The sequence below is a fragment of the Sinohyriopsis cumingii genome, chromosome 1 (assembly GCF_028554795.1).
Source record: "Sinohyriopsis cumingii isolate HCF-2022 chromosome 1, ASM2855479v2, whole genome shotgun sequence".
NCBI lineage: Eukaryota > Metazoa > Mollusca > Bivalvia > Unionida > Unionidae > Sinohyriopsis > Sinohyriopsis cumingii.
The window spans coordinates 163,270,319-163,292,265 of record NC_142961.1 but is presented as its reverse complement, the minus strand read 5'-3'; the positions used below and the strand labels follow the sequence as shown (position 1 = coordinate 163,292,265).

Below are 21,947 nucleotides of genomic sequence, written 5' to 3'. Positions count from 1 at the left end.
TAATATTCATAACAATGAATAATAGACTACATGTGACTGACCTATGCAAGTCATTTGGGGGCCATAATATTTGTAACTATGAATAATGGACTACACATGATTGACATATGCAAGTCATTTGGGGGCCATAATATTCAAAACAATGAATAATAGACTACATGTGACTGACCTATGCAAATCATTTGGGGGCCATAATATTCACAACAATGAATAATAGACTACATGTGACTGACCTATGCAAGTCATTTGGGGGCCATAATATTCATAACTATGAGTAATGGACTACATGTGGTTGACCTATGCAAGGCATTTGGGGGGCATAATATTCATAACTATGAATAATAGACTACATATGGTTGACCTATGCAAGTCATTGGGGGCCATAATATTCACAATCAATTTTGCAACAAATACACATAAAACATACATGAGGATGAATGTTCTCTTTGACAGTACATGAATCAACAGAATTTTCATCCATGGTTGTGTTATCTTACGAGTAGAGATCCCAGGAATCAGCAGTGGGGTAGATGCGGACCCAGCCACCTTTTCTCTGATTCTCCTCTTCTACCATGCGCAAAACTTTGATCTTCTCACCCTTCAGGCTTGCCTTGTCCTTGCCACTGCTACTGGTCTTTCTGTCTTCCTTTTTATCCTTCTTCACATTTGCTCTAGCTGTGCTGCTTGCAGCCTGTGGTCTCTGTTTCTAAAAAAAGAGAACATTTCTTAATCATTGACCAAAGTTAATACAATGATTCAGCAGAAGATACATGAGATAGGGTTTAAACCTCAGATTATGTTTTTACAACATGCTTTAATTTTTTCATTGGGAATTTGTTCCTTTAATTTATTTTTGACCATTAATATAGATTCTTCTCTCCACTGCATGCAAACTGTCAGATGCTATCACAGCTCTGAGAAAATAATATTTTGTTTTTTAATTTTACAGGTCCCATTTAAATATCTTTCAATGAAAATTGTAAAAACATTTTTAGAAAACACTGTTTATAATGTATCAAAAATTAACATATTATTTTGACTTTCCTTCATCTGACCAATATTTTCATTGTCATCACTTTCATCATCATCATCATCATTTTCATCATGGTGTGAGAATGCAGAATGGTGGAATTCAGAACATATCCTATCATATGTACTTGCTTATAAGTCGAGTCCAACTGCAAACTGCACCAATCCAGATCTACCATTGCATAATGCACTGGCAGATCCTTGGGTCTGCACAGTTTGCTAGGAGTAATCAGTAGAATAAACAAGACAGACCTTGATCTGCTGGTACATTATGGGACAACAGATCAGGGTCTATGTTGTTTGCAGTTGGACTCAACTTATAAGCAAGTATAGATGGTAATTTCAAGGCTTGTCTCAACAATGTAAAAATTCATATGGAACAGTTCACATTAAAACGATGGCAAAACAGGCCATATCCAATCATGAATTTCTCCTATACAAACAAAACAGTGGAAGCAAATGAAACAAAAATATCAAGTGAGTGAAGTCTGATCATAATAAATCAGTAATAATTATATAGTCTGTAATGAGTGAATGACAGATTACTGATCTGTCAAAACTAGCAAAATAAACTGTACATTAATTATGCTTTAAAATAAAGGTTCTAAAATGTAAGAATTAACATTAAGAATGTGCAAAAAACATCTGTAATGGCCTTGAAATTTAATTAGGTCACCTACATAAACATACAAAGATTAAATTTTGTTACCTCAAGTGATTTACCCTCAATTGTACCAATAAAGTTTTTGTTGAAAAGGTCCAAGGACAAAAAGTTTTTAAAATGTGTTTTAAAAAATTTGAAAAATTGCTGCAACAGCCTGAAAAGCTATTGATGTCATCTAAATATGCTGACTATGTAACTTGACTATTAAATTCCATTACAGCAGGTGCTTTATGCTTTACCATATTTACAATGTTTTTATCTATAAATGACAATAAATAACAAAGTCGAAAACATATTAGACTGTGTAACAAATTTAACAAGAGTCCTGCATATTGACTGATGGTCAAATGGCTGATAAACACAGAGGCCCCACCAACACAAAATTTTGAATTACAATTATAGGTTACAGTGGCACAGATGTACTAATATGGAAGCAGTTAATTAGTACAGCACTTACCAAGACAATGACATCAGAGGATCTGATTTTTCCAACTGAGACAGCAAAGGGGGTGAAGAGCAAGGAAACTCTATCTCAACTTTCTGATATACTTTTATTTTATTAGCATAATATTGTTCATGCATGTAATGTCTTGAAGCCAGCCAACAATATACATGCTGCATTAGAACCTTTGTAAATTTTCCATTTTATATTATAGAAGCAATGAAAAATTAAATTTGTAATTGTAACATTTTTCTAGGACAAATTCAAAACACAAGACAGGGCTGTACTCAACACATTTAATCACTTCGCTTTAGCACATGTTGCACCATTCTATCTTTTCAAAAGGAGAGCACAACAGTAAGAAGGGAAATAACTCATACAACCTTACTGTGAACTGGACTAATACATTTACATATGCATTACATTACAGTAATGATGCTGTGTTAACACATTAACCCCTAGCGACAACTTTATGGGGCAGGAGGTATTAGCCTACTGCCGAGCTCTGTAGCGTCATGGTCATGCAAGATACACTAAAGTGGGTGGTATTATAGAAAGGTAGACAGATGTAGCTCTACAATGATACCAAATAATCTGGAATATCTAGTTGCACTACAAAATACAGATAGAAAAACCTCATTTTTTGGACCCGACTTTTTTTTACCCAAAATTCGCCCGTGGTTGGAATCCGATTTTGTGTCTGGATTTTAGATTTGTTGGTTTCAGATCTAAGGCAAACTGGTATGAACTGCAAACAGACAGATGAGCCTTTGCAAAAAGTAGGATAAGATGGGCATTTGGAATAAAGAGTGGTCTCCATGCTCCATTTAGCAAAAAAAAAAAAAAAAAGAAGTCCAACTTTTACCCTTCTGCTTATGCGTGAGTCAAATAGCCAATGAAAAATGATGTTTCTAACACAACTAGGCAGTATGTTATTGAAAGATGACTGGGGATTTGGTGTTTTCGAGTCTATTCAGAAATAGCTTTCAAAATGTGTTTCCTACTCGATTTTCAGGCAAAAAGGACAAAAAGCTCCAGGGGTTAATGTGTTAAACAGTCCATTTTGGTGACGTCACAAAATTTGAATATTCCTTGCGTATTTAATCACTTGTGCATCGACATTGCACATAAATTACAAATTTAGCAACTCCTTGATGATTTGTAACAAACAAACAAAAAAATCCTTGTTAACACATTAACCCCTAGCGACGACTTTACCGGGCAAGAGGTAGTAGCCTACTGCCGAGCTCTGTAGCATCAAGGTCATGCATGATACACTAAAGTGGGTGGCATTATAGAAAGGTAGACAGATGTAGCTCTACAATGATACCAAATAATCTGGAATATCTAGTTGCGCTACAAAATACAGATAGAAAAACCTCATTTTTTGGACCCAACTTTTTTTAACCTAAAATTCGCCTGTGGTCAGAATCCAATTTTGTGTCCGGATTTTAGACTTTTTGGTCTCAGATCTAAGGCAAACCAGTATGAACTGCAAACAGGCAGATGAGCCTTTGCAAAAAGTAGGATAAGATGGGCATTTGGAATAAAGAGTGGTCTCCATACAAAAATAATGGCTCCGTTTAGCAAAAAAATAAAAAAAATAAAAAAAGAAGTCCAACTTTTACCCTTCTGCTCATGCGCGAGTCAAATAGCCAATGAAAAACAATGTTTCTATCACAATCTGCAGTATGTTATTGAAAGATAACCATGGATTTGGTGTTTTCGAGTCTATTCAGAAATAGCTTTCAAAATGTTTCCTACTCGATTTTCAGGCAAAAATGACAAAAAGCTCCAGGGGTTAATGTGTTAACAGTCTCATTTATAAAGCACTACATGACTGATGCAACTTCAAGAATTATCAACATACATTTACTGCATTTGGTTTAAGCATAATGGGTACTTCTAAATGTTAATATTAGTACAAAATATAGCCTGCATAAAAGAATTGAAATAACCAAAGGGGAACAAATGGGTTAATATATATGCTGAAATACCCAAAAGGGGAGTAAAAGTGTTCATATTTATGGATTCTCTGATTGTATGATTATGAAAAGTTGATTGGCCTAAAAACAATTCAAATTTTCTTTGAAATTAATTATCCTTGGAGCAAAATATGCAAAGAAAACTGGAAATCTAATGAGTACAAGATGTTGTTGCAAACAACAGGTGCCTGATCAACTTAAACAATTAAGCTAACCTATCAGCAAAGCTATATTTTTTTGAGCAAACAGCTAATAAAAGGGACTGTTAACCACTTCTGCCATTTTCAAAATACATGTATGTTTAAAATACAAGTTCATATTACTGGCAGTGCATAAATATCTTTGTCATCAGAATATCTATTTATGGACTGAGTATCCAAAAATGCTTTACTTTCAAAACATGCAGACATGGTTGCATAACAACAAATTATGAATAGATCATCATGTATAAAAACAATTGTCAATCAAGTTGTTATGACATGGACAACCTACCCATAACAGCCCTACCAAAAGAATGAAAGGTTTTTAAAGTGAAGGAAAGCTACATAGTTTGGAGGAAACCACAAACCTTGCAGGAAGATGACTTGCCTTTGCATCTGCCAAAACAAGGGGTCCAATCTCAGACTAAACTGAGTTTGTTACAATTGTTCTATGTCTCTAAGGCATGGAGAAAAAAAACATAATTTTAAGAAACTGAAATTGATGTTATCCTGCAGAAACCAAAGTCATGAGGACATTCAATCAGATGGCCAAAACTCTTGATCAGAAACTGCCTAAGAATAAGTTCAATGATTTCTGAGTTAAGCAATTTACAAGCAACATCCCATGTGAACATATTAAGTTAATTGCAAAGGGCCATAACTCCATCAAAAATGGCACTGACAATACATAACCCATTAATAGCACATACTGGCCAATGATCATATAAAATTACATCATAATATGTTGAATCCTTCCTGAGCTATAATGGGTATAAGAAAAAATATTGATGGAAAAAGGGCAATAACTCATCAAAATTAGATCTGAAATGTACATGGTGGCATCCAATTATGTGTAAGAGATGCAGAGCTATGATATATATATATAGTAACATGAAATAATAGGAGTATGAGTTAATGTGAACTAATTTGTTATATCACAAAAGACACTTTGGTTGGCATTGAGACATCAGTAACCTAAATAAATTGTAATTTTAAGAAATAATTAGATATTTTATTTCTTCTTTCTTTTAATGAATGATATACAGTACTCCTCATTATGAGGTTGTCCATGGGAGTGTCAGAGTATAGAGCCAAATATGTGAGGTTGCCTTTATTGCTCAGACAATTTTCTTTTCTTCAAATTGTGAAGTCCACAATTTTGACATATTTATGTGCATTATAACACAATGTGGATTTCAGTGGGAAAAAAGTTTCCACTATCACTGAAAGGTACAGAAATTAGTAAGGAATGTGTGGTGCAAATTAACCTTATGATGGCAAAAACCAAAATACATTGCTAATTTTATTTATAATCTGTTCTCTAAATTTCTCACCTTGATAGCAGCAGTCATTTTAGCTTTGACTTCCATATTGCATTTGCTGTTTGGAAGAGTTCTTATCATTGGATCATGACAGATAATTCCTAAATGGACAACAACAGATTCAAAAATTAAATTCAACATAAGATATATTTCAATCAAGAGAATTGTATATAAGTCACTTTTTGAAAAAGTTCTGGTAGTGAAGATATATTTATATAATACATACAACAATTTTAATTATTTTACATTTATGCTTTCAGTTGCACAAAAAATTGCTGAAGCAAATGAACTCTCCCAATGATAAAAAACACACATCAAGCAAATGATCTCTGCCAATGATAAGAAACAAGCCCAAGCAAATGACCTTTGCCAGTGATAAGAAACAAGCCCAAGCAAATAACCTTTGACAATGATAAGAAACATGCCCAGGCATATGACCCTTGCCAATGATAAAAAATACACCCAAGCAAATGACCTTTGCCAATGATAAGAAACACTTAGTATTATTAATGTTTACTGACAAACTTAAGTCAAAAGATTAACAGTAATCAACAGATGCAAACAGTAGACTAAGACAGCTTTAATATCAAGAGCATACATTTAAATAAATGTACAAACACAGTCATAGCTATGTCTTGCCATTGCAACAAAAACTTTTTGTTTTGTTTTTATTGAACACGAGTTGTCAGGATTATTCATGTTACCTGACCAGGTGGCTGGGTCATTACCTTAAGATTATTTTCCATCCTGATCTTTGTTTATGCTCCTTTACTAAGACACAACACACACACACATGCATACATGCACACACACACAGACACACACACATTCTCACACAGACATATACACTCACAAATATTGTACAAAAAGAGACACTCATCTGCAAACCTCAAGGTATTTTTACAATGCCAGTTTGTTTCTTTCATGTGAAAGTAAAGAAAAACTAAGAAATCAAAGCAAAAGTTGACAAAAGGGTCCATTTTTTTTCTTAAACTCATCACTTTGGCGACATATTTTTCCCGCCTTTTGTAAGATAAAACACAATTTTTTAGTAGGTGAGATTTGGGATTTTTGATACACAACATGATCTGTATATAACATGTTTTGCAAGCAAATTGAGAAAGTTGATAAGATCATCAAAGTTTTTAATCGTATAGAGACATCTTTTCATAAAATCTTACAATTTGGGTCGTAAGTTTGGATCCATTCTGCAAATAATTTCCAAAAATGTTCAGTAACTGAACTGTCATAGAATAAGTGCTCAATGTGTTCTGTTCCCTCTTTATAGAAAGTGTATTTATCATTATCACTTAAATTAATCTTTTTCAAGGACTGGTTTGTGGCAATATTTCTATGTAGAAATCTACAAGATAATCTGTTTTGTGTCTTTTGTACAAACAAAAGAGTTGGACCATTCATTGACACCAATTGCACACTCTAGCTGCCTTCATCAAGTTTCATATTTACCATTTGGCTTTTGTATCTTGGTTTTTTTTAGATCTTTATAAATAAATTTATTCTTTGCTCTTACCCTAAGAAGCGAAGTTTTGTCAAGTATTATGTGGAAAGTATTTCCTCGTTTAAAAAAACATAACTTTTAATTTCTTTTTCCACTTCACTTATATTTAATATAAGAGCAAAGTACTGTATAAAATTATTATTTGTGTAGTTTGTTTTATTTCATCAGAACTTAAAAGAGATCCTTTTGCATCAAAAAGGTGTTTAATAAGTACAACACCGTTTGTTCTCCACCTTGTATATGATTTAAAATTGTCTGTAGTTACTAAATGAAATGTATCTTTAGCCAAGAATTTCTGAACAGTTGATGGTTCATTTTACCATTGAGATAAAGCATAAATAACATCATGCCATAAGACATTTTTGATTGTTTTAGAAATTTCTTTCAATTTAGTTTATCCTAATTTTCATAACAGTATACCTCAAACTTTTCCAAATATTTGTTTCGAAACCATTTTTTGCAATAAACCATCTTAGGTCAGTATAAGGTGCCTAATCATGAAAGTTTTATATGACACATAAGTGAGTGCAAGTGAATCATATTTAATCCCCCTTCTTTAATGGGAACTATAAGAGATTCTCTTTTTACCCTCTTGGTTTTGCCACCCCAAATAAACCTGAACAATTATGTATTCAGTTCATATTCTATATGGGGTGGAGGACTTGGTTGAGCAGCTAAAAGATGAATTAATTTTGGCAAAATCAAGAATTTTATCAAAGTAATTTTTCCAATAAGGGATAAATTTCTTCTGCTCCACCAGCCAAGCAATTTCCTTTCTTCCTTCAACTTCATCAAATAATTAAATTCAACCATATCCTCCAAATTAAAAAAGAAATCTACTACCAGTAATCTAAACTTGAAGACTGACCAGCTAATGTCAGTTTCAGGACCTAGTTTTTCATTAGAAAATTTATATTTCTAATCCAAATAGCTCTTGATTTAAAAACATTGCAATGCAGTCATAATGCTGACTCAAAGTCATTTAAAATCTGCATCGTTGTCTTCAAGGAGAAAGGAGAAGAATCATCTAATGATAAAAAAGTGTCATCAGCATACTGCCTTAACTTGAACTCCATTTGATTGTAGAAAATGCCTGTAATATCTGAGTTCATTTTAGTTTTACTGCAAGAAGTTCAATTCCTATTACAAATAAGCAGGGTGCTGAAGGGTCTCCCTGGCAACAACCTCTCTCAAAATTGAAAGATGGAGATAAATGTTCATTATTAATGATACAATTTTTTGACTTATTGCAGAATACTCTAAACCAGTGACAAATAGATTCCCCAAAATAAAAAGATTTCATGGCATTCTCCAGAAAGTTCCATTTGATCGTGTTGAAAGGTTTTCTTGAAGTCTATGTAACAAAACTTGATCCTTCAATTAATCAATCAATATCAACAAGATGACAACAAAAATAAATCATCAAAATATTCATAAGATATGGATGGATATGAAAAATAATTAAAATATTCACTATTCTTTCTGAAAATTATGTCTTAACTCATACACTTCACACACATAAATTTATTAATAATACAAAGATGAAGAAACTAATTGAATTCTATTTATATGAAAAGTTTTAATCAACAAATGAAAACAACCCAATAAAACTTACCAGCTAGAGTAAGCAGATCACAAATCATGTGACTTTTAATTTTGAGATCAAGTGGACTATCACTGCAAGAAACAAAGAAAATTTGGGTTCTGTTAATGTTGACAATTTAAAAAATCAAACAGCAGTTTGAGGTTATTTACAAATCAGAACTTGGAGTTCATTAGAAAATGTAAATGTTTTAAATGATAAATGAAGCAATATCTTGTTATTCTCAATGATGCATATGTATTCCAAGGAGGCTACAGCAGCCTATATTCTAAGCTAGCTCATCAATTATACCAGTCATTACTGGTATTTCTGCTACAACATTAACACTTTTCTTGCTGACCAGTGCTGAGACAGTAAAGGCACAGTACTAAAACCAGTATCAAATAATGATGTAGGCCATAACAACATGATCATGGAATTGAAACGTGTGCTAAAGAATAGTGTCATTAATGAAGATGGACCAAAATTTAGGTTTGCCAAAGTAAAAACACATATATATGCCTCAGCCATACAGCTGGCACAATACTTTTTATATTTTTTTGTTGTTTTTATGTTCTGCACACATATTTCAATAAAGTACAAAGTTTCAATACTGAATACTGATGCAGGTCAAACCTGACATAAGCTGATGATCTATATCAGTGATTATGCTGATGTCCTTTTCAAATGTCACAAAATAAAAGATACCTGATTTCTTAAGTATTTAGCATAAGGAGGAAATCAGCATAAGATTATATTTCATTTACACTTTGCTGCCAGTTAAATTACCAAAAACTCTAAAATGGAACTGTGGCATTGAGTTATCAAGAATATTAAAATGATTCCAGACACAACTAGAGTTATAACTAATTGGAACATCACAAAAGGCTCCACATGCTACAGCTAGTTCAGCAGGCCTTAAACCATGCATGTCCAACCATGCTACAGCTAGTTCAGAAGGCCTTAAACCATGCATGTCCAACATGCATCCCATATGCTGTATATGCCCCTAGTCTTTCACATTCCGTGGCTCATGGCCATGTAGGTAATCCAATAGAAAATATGCATTTTAATTAATATCCATAATTAGTGATAAGGAACTGTTCTTTCTTATGCAGCCTGTGTCCTTAACACATTAACCCCTAAGCCAAACAACTAGGCAGTCCCCTACAGCATACTTGCAGAGATCACCTAGAGCAGTGTTAGCCTTACCAGTGCCTGTATCCCTGAGACTTGCTGAGAGTATTTGGCTTGCAGATTTTTATAGAGGGGGCTACTTGCAATAAATCTGTTATTATTTTATTTGTATTCATTTAATTAAGCTGAAATCTGGCACAGCAGTTCTCAATAAACTTACATACATAATGGTATAAATTTCATGCTACATGCAGAAATAAAACTAATGCATGATGGTGAAAACAAATGATGTACTTGCCAATTTGCTTCTCTTGCCATGAATAATCCATAAAATCCATTATGAATTCACACAGAATTATTAATACCATCAACACATGAAATAATTATATTTTATGTACACAGAAATTCCACTTGTCGTCTCTTGTAAACCAAACATCCTGTGAATACTGTACACAAATGGGCATATTTTACTTGCTCTTTACTTACCTTTCTTCCTTAGAACTCGCACTGAAAATTTTAAAACTAATAAAACACTTAACAAACCTTGAATTATGAACACTCATGTTAACAACATATATTTCCCAAACATTTATTTAACAATTATTCAAAAGAAAAAAAAGCTCAAAAAAATTAAATTCATTTGCATCAGGGTCTAAATCCATTGCTGGTCCTTTGTATAGCCTCTTGTCAATGTGTGTTTTATCATTTACGATCATCGATCAGCTCTACTTTCATTTTCTTCTTCTTCTTCAACATTCTCATTCTCATCACTACCGCTGTTATCTCCAGTAGCTATTTCGATGTCACTATCAATCTCGTCTGATTAAAATCAAGAAAATTCTCCGTCAGAATCTGTCAAGTAAACGTCTGCTCCCAGTGGCTGATTCTCGTCAATTTGCATCATTTTCAGATGTATATATTTTAACTATTTCTGCTGCCATCGAAGTCAAATTCTATTCCCTCCGTTCAGCAATGTTCACGCTATGTATGTAAGCTACAATTTTATTGGTTAAACTGCCTGTATAATTAGGAAATGGCTTCAAATCAACCAATGGTTTGCGCCGATTTAACTCGTCATGCGGGATACAGGCCTAGACAAATACTGCCTCTCAAACTCGGCACTCGGGATACAAGCTAGGTAAACTCAGCCACGTTATTGAGGCACACGGGAGATCAGGGAGGTAAAGTACGACGAGTATTCTCGTCACCAGGGGTTAATGTGTTAAGCACTTTGTCTGTTTTGGATGTCAACCAAAAAGGGTTAGATGCCCCTGTCTTAAGCAAAGGAATTTGCTGAAATAAAAAATAGGTCATAATTCTACTAAATGATGGTATTAAAGTCAACACCTGCCAGAATATAGCATGATGGGAAATCAGGGACCATAACTCCTGTAAATCATGATGCAGAATGCTTTAAATTGAACTGATCTTGATCTGGTTAACATAAAGCAGCACACCAACATTAGCTGAAATTCAGGAATTCTTGGTAAAGTTCTGCTATGGAAATGAGAGTTTTCGAGCATAGCCAATCAGTAGCCATAACATTTTTAAGAGATGATTATTAGAATTTTCCCTTATGCAGAGCATAAATATTTTAGATATATTTAAGCTTTAAGTGTTCAGCAATATCACACTGCTCTTATCAGTGACTACTGCTGATCATATGACTTATAATGGCAATGTCATATGAGGATGCTGTGTAGATGGGTGTAATTCAAGTCCCTCCACCCTGTTTAGTGTCAGCCTCTGCTCTCATATTTTGATTGCCTCCCTCACCTTCCTTTTCAATGTGTTGTCCTCAGATGTTAAGACCTTGGTTAGATGGGTAATGATGGAATGTCCCATACTACTACAATGTTCATGTATTACAGATGACTCTCTATTGATGTGTTCCTTAATCCTTGTTTCTAACACTCTGCCTGTGTCACCAAGAGTCATTCTCACAATCACTACATTTGAGATGATAAACCACACTTTTTTTCAAATTTTCTGTTTTGTTCTTGACATGTGTAAGTTGTTCTCTTAAAGAATTGTATGGTTTGTGATATACATTAATCTCAAATTGATGGAATACTCTAGCTAGAACTTCTGATATACAGTGGATGTATGGCATACCAATGTTGTTTTTATTTGGGATACTATTAGTTTTTATTTGGTGCTTTTTTCTTCTCTGGAATTTTGAAACTCCAATTTGATAGCAAGTTACCTGTAGTGCAGCTATTTCATGCTCTACTTCTTCAATTCAATCTTTCTCATCAGTGAGGCTGACGCTCAACAGGGATGAGGGGCTTGAATTACCACCCATCTACACCAGTCTCCTTGTATCACATGACCACTGTAAATCACATGATCAACAAAAGTTGCTGATGAAGGCAGTGTGATATTGCCAAAAATTACAAACTCTAAGAAATCTTAGATATTTATGCCTTGAGTAAGGAAAATTTTTAACAATCATGAATTATCCAGAGTAAAGATATTGTCTCCTAACTGATGTTGTGGAACACTGAAAATTAATCTCATTCAGCATCTCAACAATATAATGGTGCGAACCTAATTTTGTTAAAATCCAACGAATCCTGGTAAATTAATGATGTGTAAACAAAAGATTAGTAGTACAGATATTTAGGAGCCATAACTCTTCTGATACTTTAGAACAAACTTTTGAAATCATTCAGTGTCTCAACATTATAATGAAGACAGACAACTTTGGCTGAAATCAAACAATCCACAATAAAGTTATGCTGCTAAAACTAAATTAGGGCCAGCAAAGCTAGGAGGACAATCAATCAAAGGTCGTAACTCCTCTAAACACTGTAATGGCATGTTGAAAATTAGTTTTATATAAGGTCCCAATCAATACAAAAGTGCATGCCAAATCTAGGTACAATCCAACAATCTCTAGTAAAGTTATGCTGTGGAAACAAAAGTTAACAGAACAGGCAATTAGGGGCAATAACTCTTCTAACTGATACTGAATAACAGTAAAAATGAAACTTATTCAGTGTATAATGGTGGAAGCCAAATTCAAATGAAATCCAACAATCCATCAAAAAATTATGCTTCTGAAACTAAAGTTATAATGTCAAGCAATGAAGGGTCATAACTTCTCTAAACACTGTAATGGCATGTTGAAAATTGGTTTATTTAAGGGGACCTTAATATAAATTAATATAAAAGAAATGTGTGTTAAATATAGCTGAAATCCAACAATTCTTGGTAAGTTATGCTGTGGGAACAAAATTTAATAGTACAGGCAAATAGGGGCCATAATTCATCTAATTGATGGTGAAAAGCTGGAAATGAAACTCCAACATCACACCAACATAAAACAGCATGCCAATATTGGCCAAAATTTAACACTTCTGGTAAAGTTATGCTGCAGGAACCAAAATTAAAAATAAGGGCACTCAGGAGCCATAACTCCTCTAAGTGATGACATGCAATGCAAGCAATCAAACTTATTCAAGGTCTTATTAAGATACATCCACACAGCAAATTTGATTCAAATCCAAGAATTCTAGTCCAAAAAAATATGCTGGATTAAAGTAAGGGAGACAGTCGATCAGGGCCCATAACTCCTCTAAATGACAACATATCATCTTGTACAAAATCTTATCAATATAACGTTGCAAACTAAATCTGTAGGACAGACAGACATGATTGTTACAGGGTTTTGCTGACTTCATCGAATGCAGCACTGATTATATTTGTGGTGTCTCAAAAAACTCTTACAAATATATTTCCATATCCTCTGATAATGTAAGTTTGCCTGCTGTGTGCTATGTTGTTTCTATGTCTGGAACCATCAACAGCATCCAGGTGTGTGACCAGCCAGGTGTGTCAGGTGTGTGACCAGCCAGGTGTGTGACCAGTCACACTGTTTTAATTTTAAACTACAACAGAATAATCAAAGACATTAACATTGCCACGCAAAAATTAATTCACCCACATTGTTACACATCTGCTGGAAATCCAGTACTAACCAGGCTAGTGAAGGAGACATATTGACTTCTAACACCCATGGCTTCATATTTTCGTCAATGAGTATGTCAAACCCATATAGTTCTGTAATAGAAAAATGCCACATTTGAGCTTATTTTTTTTATAAAATCTCAATTTCTGCCACATACTTTCCATTTATGATCCTATGATTTTTTTAAAGTCTCATGATATATAGTTTAATACACAAAAGTTCTGATGAAATGGATACTGATCTTAGTGCTCTCCTTCTCTTTCTCTCTCTCTCTCTGTCTGTGTCTCTCTCTCTCTGTGTGCTAGGCCTTGCATAACTGGATTTTCCGTGTCAAATATTTGTGACAATTCACCAGGATGAAATATGATAAATATTTCCACACCACATTGTTAATAAGATGATGAAAAAAAATCTGAGCTATATTTAGATCCTTGCATGGGCTAGTGCTAAGTATGGCCCCTTAAAAAACAGATGAACTAAATTCAATAATGTACATGTATTTTTTTCTTAAATTTATGTTAACGTACTCTTTAGCCTTGAATTAGGAAGAAGAATTATGTTACTATTGATATTAATTGAATGGAACCATGGTATTGTAACAAAAGTGGATGAAGTAATGTGATATTTGAATGGAACCAGGGTATTGTAACAAAAGTGTATGAAGTAATGTGATATTTGAATGGAACCAGGGTATTGTAACAAAAGTGTAGGAAGTAATGTGATATTTGAATGGAACCAGGGTATTGTAACAAAAGTGTAGGAAGTAATGTGATATTTGAATGGAACCAGGGTATTGTAACAGAAGTGTATGAAGTGATGTGATATTTGAATGGAACCAGGGTATTGTAACAGAAGTGTATGAAGTGATGTGATATTTGAATGGAACCAGGGTATTGTAACAAAAGTGTAGGAAGTAATGTGATATTTGAATGGAACCAGGGTATTGTAACAAAAGTGCATTCAGTAAACTTGTGAGAAAGCAATAAGCTTAATATAAACCTAGTTAGAATAAGTGACTAACTCAAAGTAGATTGCTCTCTAATTATGAAGCTAAGACAATATTCATTCTGTGATGCTCACTGGCCTTTTAAAAGATTTTTTATTCAAAAGCAAAGTATTTTAACTTTTAATTCATAGATGTTACCAGTAACAAGATGACCAAATAATCCATGTTGCACCCATATTGTAGCATTGCTGTAAAATGTGTGACCATGACCCCGAGGTCATAATGCTAAGTAAGCATGTTGCAAAATGAATTGGCTTAGCTTCGTAATGACTCATCTGAACATATCCATAATGGGATTTAGAAAACATAAGCAAATGAAAAAACATTACCAAAAACCTTGATGCAAATTTTCTATTACTGTGACAGTAGCCCCTATGTTAAGAAGGCAAGGGGTGTGTGAAATAAATTAAAAAACTTTAGCCAAAACTTAAATACAAACTTTATAACTGTTACCATGTCCCCTTAGTTAATAAAGCAAGGTGTGTGTCTCAGAATAAACTGTTTTAGCCTCCAATGATTTATCAAACGCATGAAGAGAATACATCAAAGAGGTTATGACATATTTACAAATAAAAAAATTATAAAACAAAATCTTCATGCAAATTTTCTATGACTGTGACCTTGACTGAAAGGTCAGAGAGTCAAGCAAGTGTGTTGTAGAATGACATGTCTCAGCTTCATAATGGTTCATCCTAAGTATGAACAAAATTAATCAAGGAGTTTAGAAAATAAAAGCAAATGAAGAAAAAAGATTCTTAATTGAAAACCATAACGAAGATATTTTATCACTATGATCTTAATCCTGAGGTCAAACAGCAAGCAAATATCTCACAAAATAAATTATTTTAGTGTCATAATGATTCTCTAAAGGTATGAACAAAATCCATCAAGGGGTTCAGGAAATTTAAGAAAATGAAGAAACTTGAACAAAAAACATTTTGCAAATGTACTATTATTGCAACTTTGACACCTATGTTAATACAGGTGAGTGGATGTGTTGCAGAATTAACTGTTTTATCCTCAAAATGATTAATTCCGAGTATGAATGATTAATTCCGTGTATGAAGAGAATCCATCAAGGGGTTTTCGAAATTACAAAGAAAACTTTTGAACAAATTTTATATAACTGTGCCCCTGACACCAAGGACAAAAGGTCAAGTAAACATATTACAGAATGGACACTTTCATAATGATTAGTGCTAAGTATGATGAGAATCAAGGGTATTAAGAAATGCAGTCCAACTGTCTATAGCTATCACCTAGGGGAAAAGGCAAAACTGGCCTTTGTACACAGGTGACCTCTGTACACAGGTTCACCTTTCAAAATTTATTTTTGAACAAATACTATTCACTGAATATAATCCTTGTTATTATTATTTTTATTATTATTTTTATTATTATTATTATTATTATTATTATTATTATTGTTGTTGTTATTGTTATTATTATTATTATTATTATTATTATTATTATTATTATTTTATCAGATTGTTTTATGTGCACTATTCAACAAAATCATAAAATATATGTATATGTTGTTCTCTCCCAAATTTATGTTTCACACAAAGATTACTGTATCCAGCTCACTTTAATCCATCACTTATCTTAGTTTGATTTGTGCACCATGACAAAACACCAATTTCTCTACTGATTGATAGCTTGCATCTAAATTCTAAATGTAAAAGAGAAGACTAATTCTTTGGCCAAATTTTTTTTATAAATTAGTCTTGGAAAACAGATGTTCATAATATATATATATATATATATATATATATATATATATATATATATATATATATATATATATATATATATATATATATATATATATATATATATATATATATATATATATATATATATATATATATATATATATATATATATATATGGGGATTAGCCAGTTTGTTTAACTCACTGAGATCTATTGACTGGGCTTATCTGAAAGGCCTGTGATGAATAGGGAATTAAAAGAATCCATATAGGGCTGTCCATTACTCAAACTTTGCCAGCTTTTACAGAAATGTTTTAAATAATGAATGACTCCTGACCATAATGAAAAGGGATGTAACTCATATATTTTCTCAAAGACGAACTTCTTCATCAGAGATAGCTTTAATTCACAGGCAAACAGATGAAGATATTGAACTATATGTCACAATGGCACAAAACTGTCTTCCACATTTGCTAACTGCTTCAAATCACAACCGTAATGATAAAAACTGTCTCATTTTTCAAATTTGACATACTGACACCTTTCGGGTGAATTGACAATGTGCCCAGAATATTGCGACTTTCATTTTTGCTGTGAGATAAGAAATATTTGCACAGCAATTCACATCTCACTCCTTTATCTAAACAATCCAAGCTTGATGAAGTAAGAGTTTAGTGTGAACAGACTTACTGGTCACTGTCGATATGCTACAGTGACCACTTATGGCTAAGAGAACCAATGTTTGGTTAGAAAATACCTGGCCACTTTTAAATAATAATTTTTCCAGGCTAAATTAGAATGGCCATTGTGACCAGGTGACTGCTATGAAAAGGTGACCTTTATAACAGATTTGCCTGTTAACTAAGACCATAACAAAAACAGGAAAGTGACTCTCATGTCAAACTTTCTTGCTAATGAAGGCTCAACAAAAATTATTTTAATATTAAAAAATATGAACCTGGGATTAGAAATACTATAACAATATATCTGGATACGCAATGAAATATTTTTCATCTTGTCTTAACATTAGTTATTTATTACTGTTCATGTCAGAATGCTTCTGTTGCACAATGCACATTTAACACTATACGGTAAAATAACATGTGAGAACATGTTTTACCAAAGCAGTTTCCTCTGTGGGAAATGAACATCTTGCAGGCAGTGACAATTGGTTGTTCTACGGACAGAATGGTTTTGATTATCACATCCTCTATTCTCATCATCAGGGCTGCAAATAATAAGTACAAATTTATGAGTGATTTCTGATCTGATGGTGTGAATTTGCACCAAAAAACAAAGCATTTGTTTGAATAGTACATATTCAAGAAAACTTTTCATGTATGATTTATTATAGTATAATCAATATGGGGATTCGGTAGAAAGCTGGATACTTGTTGAAATCTGTCTCCCCTATTACACAGAAATGTTAAACAATGAATAATTATCCACTGATTTACAGTAAATAAATCAGATATACATATAAAAGTATACTTGATCATTTGTAGTACAAGTAATTGTTTCAAAGATCATTTAATTGTAAACAAGATGGATTATACTTGTTTGACTGTGACCTATGTGAAAATTGTTTTGATAATTACATGAAGGTTTGTGCTGACATAAATATCTGCTTATTAATTTCATCAGAATAAATTTGATTGCTGGATAATAAATTCTTCATTGTAAGTCAGGTTGGTAATGTGAAGAGAACACAGTATCTCAAAGTTGTATAATTCTGACATTCTAACACAGAGTGATCAGCTGTATCTACTTCTCCACATGAGCAGTATCTATTGTTAGAAACATGATTTAGGAATAAATCATTATTTAAGCCACTGTATTTGGTTCTCAGTCACATATTCTGAACTTGATCCATACAATCACTAACAAAATAATATGAAGGAATTTTATGTTTGTTCCAATTCAGGTAAGTTTAAAATTCTGAATGGATGAGTTACTAATTATTTCAACCAGCAACATGCTGCATTGTGCAAATTATGTTTGATAAAGTGTCATTTGGCACAGAAGAGGCAGAATAGTATTTGATGACAGATTGGTGTAGGTATCAACGTTAAGAACAAGAGGCGGAATAGTATTTGATGACAGAGTGGTGTAGGTATCAAGGTTAAGAACAAGAGGCAGAATAGTATTTGATGACAGAGTGGTGTAGGTATCAACGTTAAGAACAAGAGGCGGAATAGTATTTGATGACAGAGTGGTGTAGGTATCAATGTTAAGAACAAGAGGCAGAATAGTATTTGATGACAGATTGGTGTAGGTATCAATGTTAAGAACAAGAGGCAGAATAGTATTTGATGACAGAGTGGTGTAGGTATCAATGTTAAGAACAAGAGGCAGAATAGTATTTGATGACAGAGTGGTGTAGGTATCAATGTTAAGAACAAGAGGCAGAATAGTATTTGATGACAGACTGGCATAGGTATCAATGTTAAGAACAAGAGGCAGAATAGTATTTGATGGCAGATTGGTGTAGGTATCAACGTTAAGAACAAGAGGCAGAATAGTATTTGATGACAGTGGTGTAGGTATCAATGTTAAGAACAAGAGGCAGAATAGTATTTGATGACAGAGTGGTGTAGGTATCAAGGTTAAGAACAAGAGGCAGAATAGTATTTGATGACAGAGTGGTGTAGGTATCAAGGTTAAGAACAAGAGGCAGAATAGTATTTGATGACAGAGTGGTGTAGGTATCAAGGTTAAGAACAACAGGCAGAATAGTATTTGATGACAGAGTGGTGTAGGTATCAATGTTAGTATAGTATTTGATGACAGAGTGGTGTAGGTATCAAGGTTAAGAACAAGAGGCAGAATAGTATTTGATGACAGAGTGGTGTAGGTATCAATGTTAAGAACAAGAGGCAGAATAGTATTTGATGACAGATTGGTGTAGGTATCAATGTTAAGAACAAGAGGCAGAATAGTATTTGATGACAGAGTGGTGTAGGTATCAAGGTTAAGAACAAGAGGCAGAATAGTATTTGATGACAGAGTGGTGTAGGTATCAAGGTTAAGAACAAGAGGTGGAATAGTATTTGATGACAGAGTGGTGTAGGTATCAATGTTAAGAACAAGAGGCAGAATAGTATTTGATGACAGATTGGTGTAGGTATCAATGTTAAGAACAAGAGGCAGAATAGTATTTGATGACAGAGTGGTGTAGGTATCAATGTTAAGAACAAGAGGCAGAATAGTATTTGATGACAGTGGTGTAGGTATCATTGTTAAGAACAAGAGGCAGAATAGTATTTGATGACAGTGGTGTAGGTATCATTGTTAAGAACAAGAGGCAGAATAGTATTTGATGACAGAGTGGTGTAGGTATCAATGTTAAGAACAAGAGGCAGAATAGTATTTGATGACAGATTGGTGTAGGTATCAATGTTAAGAACAAGAGGCAGAATAGTATTTGATGACAGAGTGGTGTAGGTATCAAGGTTAAGAACAAGAGGCAGAATAGTATTTGATGACAGAGTGGTGTAGGTATCAAGGTTAAGAACAAGAGGCAGAATAGTATTTGATGACAGATTGGTGTAGGTATCAAGGTTAAGAACAAGAGGCAGAATAGTATTTGATGACAGAGTGGTGTAGGTATCAAGGTTAAGAACAAGAGGCGGAATAGTATTTGATGACAGAGTGGTGTAGGTATCAAGGCTAAGAACAAGAGGCAGAATAGTATTTGATGACAGAGTGGTGTAGGTATCAAGGTTAAGAACAAGAGGCAGAATAGTATTTGATGACAGAGTGGTGTAGGTATCAATGTTAAGAACAAGAGGCAGAATAGTATTTGATGACAGTGGTGTAGGTATCAATGTTAAGAACAAGAGGCAGAATAGTATTTGATGACAGAGTGGTGTAGGTATCAAGGTTAAGAACAAGAGGCAGAATAGTATTTGATGACAGAGTGGTGTAGGTATCAAGGCTAAGAACAAGAGGCAGAATAGTATTTGATGACAGAGTGGTGTAGGTATCAATGTTAAGAGCATGAGGCAGATTCTTATATCTTGTAAGTAATTTGGAGCAAAACCAATTTTAAACAATTAATTTATGCTTATGATTCAGGCTATCCCACCCAGTTTCCTCATATAAAAATGCCTATGCCACACTTTTGGTAGCACCTGTTACTATTCTCATAGCTTCCAAATTGATTTTTTCCAGTGATTCTTTATACTGCATAGTACAATTATCCCAGATAAAATCAGCATAGTCAAACATGGGGAGAATAAAAGATGTGTACATTCTTTCCAAGGACACTTGATACAATCTATATTTCAATTTTTAAAAAAATAACTTTCTCCAAAGGCATTTCAGACAAATGCTTGACATGAGCTTGCCATGTGGCATCACAATACAATATAATACCCATGTGCTTATGATGGAATAGTTATTGAATATCTTGAATGAAAAGTTTAGGATGGATATTTAATTTTGCTTTTGTGTTATGAGTATTGACCCTGTTTTGTTTGAGTTAAAGGTCATGATAAAAAGACAGGACCAAGTCCTGTCATTTCTGAATGTATGAATTTAGGATTTGGCCAGCCTCATTTGGATTTTCAGCAATTATATCTGGTGTAGTATCATCAGCGAAAAGTCTTAGTAATGACCGAATATCATTTACAATATCATTTAAATATACATGTACTAAAAATAATATTGATCCAAGGATTGATCCTTGAGGGACTCCTGCATTTATAAATTGAAAATGTGAGAGTTCTGGACAACTGTTTGTTTTCTTAATGGCAAGTAATTAACAAACTATTGAATATCCTTGAAATGAAAGACATGAAGATTATCATGTTAAACCAAAACACTTGGGAAACCAAAACAGATAAATAAATGTTTACATTCTCATGTTTCAATGCAACATCTAATATTCACATTAATTGTTGTGGAAAACAATATATTTATTGTTTAATTGATTACCACTTCAGTGCAAAATGTAAAATGTGTGATGGTTATGTGAAATATACAGGTCTACTTACTTCTGTAAACATATAACTAATGTAAATATTTCAGTTCTTTGGCATGAATTATATACCATAAAACAATTTCACACAGTCAAATTTTGACACCAATAATTAATATTTCAGCTACTTTGGTATGAGGATAATTTGATAAGATTTATAATAAAGGAATTTATCTGAACTTCAACAATGTAAATAAAGTAATTATATTTTAAATATGAGTAAGTCCTTCTAGTCAGATTTATTATACACAAGAAAGATCTGAAAATGGTAAACAATTTTAGGCTGGAACACTGCCAATATTCACTAAAGTTTTAAACTGGTAATATTTTATTACAATGAATCCAAAACTTGTATGCAGTAATGACAAGTACTATCAATGAGTCATATAGTCA

The 21,947-nt window shown here is 33.2% G+C and overlaps 1 protein-coding gene across 1 annotated transcript in view; it reads right to left on the bottom strand.

Moving 5' to 3' along the window:
- The window catches only part of LOC149808285 (tubulin polyglutamylase TTLL5-like), a 121,214-nt gene that overhangs the window by 37,936 nt on the left and 61,331 nt on the right, over window positions 1–21,947 (bottom strand). Inside the window, exons 12-16 of the mRNA XM_089966531.1 lie at window positions 17,694–17,801; window positions 13,864–13,945; window positions 8,777–8,838; window positions 5,655–5,743; window positions 498–706 (exon numbers count right to left, since the gene is read on the bottom strand). Of these exons, the coding sequence (XP_089822657.1) occupies window positions 498–706; window positions 5,655–5,743; window positions 8,777–8,838; window positions 13,864–13,945; window positions 17,694–17,801 (550 nt within the window). The remainder of the gene's footprint in view (window positions 1–497; window positions 707–5,654; window positions 5,744–8,776; window positions 8,839–13,863; window positions 13,946–17,693; window positions 17,802–21,947) is intronic.